Genomic DNA, 5,009 nt, shown 5'->3' with positions numbered 1-5,009 from the left:
TGCTATGGGTTTTGAGAATACCTTTGAAAGCTCAAGCCTTTTTGTGGAAAGTATGTATGTGGGCTCTCCCTCTTGGTTGCAAGTTTGTGCACATGAACTTTACCTCAGGAGTTTGTCCTAGGTGTGGATCAACAGTAGAGGATAGTAACCATGCCTTTTGGGGATGTCCTGTGCCAATAAGGGGTCTGTGAAGCAAGATAGACAATTGGGTGTGCGCTAACATAGGTTTAAGGGACTCTTGGGGGCATTGGTTAATGGGGAAATTGATTGGATTAGAGGGAGCAGTTAATATAGTTTTTAGCTTGTTTAGATATACTTGTATGCGGGAAATCTGGATTTTTAGGCAAGGATTAGATGTTGTTGAGTTGATGTATAGTTGTGTGTACTATTACTGGTCTGTATACTATGTGAGTAAGATGAATGATAACACATTTGTGGAGTTGGTACAGTCATTATAGAACCTAACAACTCATGGCATGTTGCAAGTATATTCAGGGAAAGATTTGAAGGAGTTGGTGACACATAATAATAGGAGAGTTGGTGACACATAACAATAGGAGAGTTGGATTGCCAAAGTTTGGGCCTAAAACATAGAGGGGGAAGATGAATGCAACATGAGAAGAGCATGGGGGTGCTATGTTCTCCTTTTTTGTTGAGAACTGAACTGTTCCTTTGGTATGTGTAAAAGGGTGACTGTTGAACATGTGGATGGGTAGCATACTATTATAAAGATATGTATATTTCCTCCCAAAATAGGAAAGAAAACCATTATTAGGAAGAAGATTAGAGGTCCTAGGGTAATGGGGCTAGACTAGGTGAGGGCAGTGTTCTCGAAAAACCGTGGTTTAGTGTCAAGTGAATGGTAAATTTTGAAAAATAACCTTCAAATTTCAAAGCCACAAGGGATTATAGTTACAATTTTGCTAAAACCTTTAAAATTTAGAAATTTGAGGTTGAAAGGTTTTTAGAATTGTTGGAAAAAATGTTTTTCTGCGAACGAACACTGGGTGAGGGTATGGAACCTTGGGAGAACATTGATTACGATAAGACATTAAAGCATAGGACGGCTCGTAAGGTGGGGGAGGGAACAAAATGACCTTGCCGACAAATTTGAATTTGAATGTGGGCGGCAATGGCATCGGACGGCTATCGTTGTATTAGGAAAAACGGGCGGTGATGAGACTCGATCCGCGTTGTTTGTGATAATCACTTGTGATTGGCGGATTCGAAGTCGCGACTACTATAAAGCGGAAGACTGTGGGTGGAAATGCACCCATCTACAATTCGTGCTGAGCGTTTGAGCAGGGTTTCTGTGCACTAATCTCTACTTCTGCTAGATAACCATGGCGCCCAAGGCCAAGGAGACTCCCGCGGATGCCGAGCAGAAGGCCCTCAAAACCACCAAGGCCGGCAAGAAGCCCGCAGGCAAGAAGCCCAAAGCCGAGAAGAAGCCTGCCGCCGCCAAGGAAGGAGGCGAGAAGAAGAAGAAGAAGGCCAAGAAGAGCGTCGAGACCTATAAGATCTACATCTTCAAGGTGCTCAAGCAGGTCCACCCGGACACCGGCATCTCCTCCAAGGCCATGGGTATCATGAACTCTTTCATCAACGATATCTTTGAGAAGCTCGCTCAGGAAGCCGCCCGCCTGGCCCGCTACAACAAGAAGCCCACCATTACTTCCCGGGAGATACAGACGGCCGTTCGTCTCATTTTGCCAGGCGAGCTCGCCAAGCACGCCGTCTCTGAGGGCACTAAGGCCGTCACCAAGTTCACCAGCGCCTAAGTCTGTCTTGTTTAATGGTGTTTCTCAACACCACCTTTTCTTGAGCTTTTGACCTCTTTTCCTGTTTTTGTTGGACGGGTAAATGAGCGACAATCTTTTTTATTGTAACTTGTAAGTTCCATAGACGATTTAGCATAGCACTGTAGCATGCTTTTTCTTCAAAATTACACCATCAATTGTTTAAATGTATAGATAATTTTAGACTTTCTTTAGGTTGGATAATTGCATCTCATTGTTCTCCATACATAAGCATGAGAAAGGACCTATCTTCGTTACCAAATTGTACAGTCCGATTTTAATTATGTCGTCCATATTGGTTTTTCAAAATCTTCTCCTATAAAAGAGTATTATTTCGAATGCAATGTTTGATATATCGGCATGATGGTTTATATGTAGGTACCAAGTCTTTATATTTAGCTCTCTTAATAAAGCTCTCACGCCTCACATAAATTGTGTAGGTAGTGTAAGAGATTCTCTTGGTAAAGGATCTTGTAATAGATGAGTTAATTGTTTGTAGCATTGTAATGTCCATGATTCTTGGTTGATTGTTGCTAGAGGGAAAATAGGTTATGATATGCTAAAAAAATAGCATAACTTGAGACTAGAACCTAACATTAAGTAGTGAAGGTGTCCTTTTATAAATGTTGTATGGTCTCCTCACTTCCCATTTCCCCTTGCCATAAAATTAAGTACTGAAGGTGTCATAATCTTAAACCTAGTCCCTATTTCTAGGTGAAAAGATGGACAATAACTTGGAATGGAAGCTTAAATTAAGAAGCTTTGAATAGGGGAAAAAAATGCTTATTTTAATTGGTTCTTAAATCTAGCCCCTATTTTTGGATGGGGAAAATTGGTTGGGACAAACCAAGTGTAGGTCATCATATCTTATTAAAGTTTATTGAAGTTGGGATATTTTATATTTTATTTTTCATGCTTTTTCCAAGCATAGTGTTAAATCTATCCCACTTAGTTGTTTTCACTAAGGAAACTAGGATTAAGAGACTAAAAATATGATTAGAATTTTTCACTAAGGAAAGTTGGCTTGAGAGACCAAAAAAATGGTTAGAACTTGTAAATATTAGCTTAATATTGAGAAGTTATGAAAGTCAAGCTCTTATCCACTATGTAAAATCTATACCTATATTAGGTATTTTTATTGGGAAAGAGGTTGAGAGGCACCAAAAAAGGTTATTGATAGCTTATCACACCAATTTTTTGATTCTTTGTGTAGATTTCCAAGGATGAGAACATAATAATTAATAGATGAAGATGATAACATATCTTATTCCTTGTAAACATCACCAAATTTTGTGAAATTTTAAGGGATAAGAAAGATGTTACCCACGGTCATAATATCTCATTCCTTGGAAAAATAATGTTTTATTAATGAGGCCAAGTTAAGTGTTGGTTGAAAACCATACACATCTCTCTCACATTTGTGTTTCTTGTAAATTATCTACTAGGTTTATACCATCATGACAACATTGTGAAAGGAAGAGTTGGTCATGGAGCTTCATGCTCTTCAATCTAATAGAGGGAACCTTGAAAAAAAGAACTTCTCATGTGGCCTTTAAGATTGCTTCTCATGTGGAGATGCTTGGCTTATAGTAGCTTGTAATTTTACTCTAATGGAGTCTCTTCCTCCTTAAGGTTATAGATTTGAGTAGTGGGACCACATCTTACTATCCTTGGGGTAAGTCCTATTATAAAAGTGTATCTTAGGAATTTGTAACAAGATTTCCATACGATTGAGCAATTTAAATCATTGCCCAACTTTCCTTCAAAATAAGCTTTAAAAGTAATAAAATTCATCTTAGTTTGCAAGGTTGCATAACATGATGAAACATTTTTAATTATTTGACTAGGTCACTTTTTTTGGGGGTTAAATTTGATCTTTCAAATATGGAGAGGCATTGTTTAGCCTTGATTTGGGGCTCTTTACATGCACACTATTTACAGTTGTTGTATGGTCACCTCACTTCCCATTTCCCCTTGCCATTCTTAACATATCTTTCGTATATTTTTCTTATTGACCTTGAAATATTACCATAGTACAATTCTTTACCTTAGTATAGGAATAAAATTCTTTGTTATCCAAATGTCTTTGGAGCATTGGTGTCTCTTTGATTGTTTGATTTTCACATTCTAAATGCTAATTGGAATTTATACGACGCTAAGTGCTTATGATGAATTATCTTTGTGAGGTTGAATATGCAATTTGATGATAGATGGAATTACATTATCATGGCATAATATAGGTTCTTTTTATGTTCTATTTATATATTTGTTTCTTATCTTATGAATGGTTCATAATGCTTCCTATCGGTAAATCTACCAACACTTTTGGAGATCCTATTGTGTGATTGAGTGCTTAATCTTGTCGGGGGGGGGGGGGGGGGACTTTCTCCTTCGAAGTAGCCAATCCTGTGAGGTAGTGGGTGTATCTCAAGTATCTTAAGTTTTATGGTAAAAAGGAGGACCCTAACATCTTTGTGGATGATTTTAAAAATATATGGATCGCCAATGGCATGCCATCGAATGTCCATGTATTTCAAAAGCAATAATTTTTTTGGAATCTTTGATGATGAGTAATCAACAAATTGGTATGCATAGCATGGGCCCAACCACTTCCCCACTTATGCGACCTTGCACGATGCTTTCCTCCATCATTGTTGGTGGAAGGATGAAACCTCTTCTCAAGTGTTGGAACTCTAGAGCTTAAAGTAGAACGAATTGTAGGTCGAAGATTCTGTAGCAAAATTCTAAACTCTTCAAGTTTAGATAGACTATGCAAAGATTGATGATTGTGTCGAGGGCATGGTTTGTTTGGGGCTTTTAAAAGAGTTTAACATCAGTAGTTGCCTCAATGGATGTAGTAATTAGTGGCTTGGTGGGTTGGTGAAAGTCGGTTGAAGGTCATAACAAAGTTTCACAGGCGAAGAAGTCTAAGAAACATAAGAAAAAGAAAGGTGATGATTACTCCAATTTGGACTAATAGGATGATGATAGTTTTGATGAAGAAGAAACAGATTTGGACTCCAACATGTAAGTGTTGGAAGAAGAAAAGCTAAAAGCTTAAAAAAATAGTCGATGTGGTAGGTTGGAAAAGATTTCCAAGGGGGGCATACAGAAGGACTTGGATTTGGTTATTGATTGAGTGTTTGGTGCATAAAGCGTCGTATTGAAGGTCACACAAAGGAGGAGTGTAATTTTCATTATATTGTGCCA

The 5,009-nt window shown here is 38.1% G+C and overlaps 1 protein-coding gene across 1 annotated transcript; it reads left to right on the top strand.

Annotated features, from left to right (window-relative positions):
• The first annotated feature begins 1,277 nt into the window (after nucleotides 1–1,277).
• LOC147620687 (histone H2B.11-like) lies at nucleotides 1,278–1,977 on the top strand. Its single transcript, XM_086824956.1, has one exon. The coding sequence runs from the start codon at nucleotides 1,344–1,346 to the stop codon at nucleotides 1,779–1,781; it is 438 nt and encodes a 145-aa protein (XP_086681082.1). The 5' UTR covers nucleotides 1,278–1,343; the 3' UTR covers nucleotides 1,782–1,977.
• Nucleotides 1,978–5,009: the final 3,032 nt, after the last annotated feature.

This window comes from Cibotium barometz, chromosome 31, assembly GCF_041138505.1.
Source record: "Cibotium barometz isolate CiBa-2024 chromosome 31, ASM4113850v1, whole genome shotgun sequence".
Classification (NCBI taxonomy): domain Eukaryota; kingdom Viridiplantae; phylum Streptophyta; class Polypodiopsida; order Cyatheales; family Cibotiaceae; genus Cibotium; species Cibotium barometz.
This window is presented reverse-complemented; position numbering and strand designations above follow the sequence as displayed.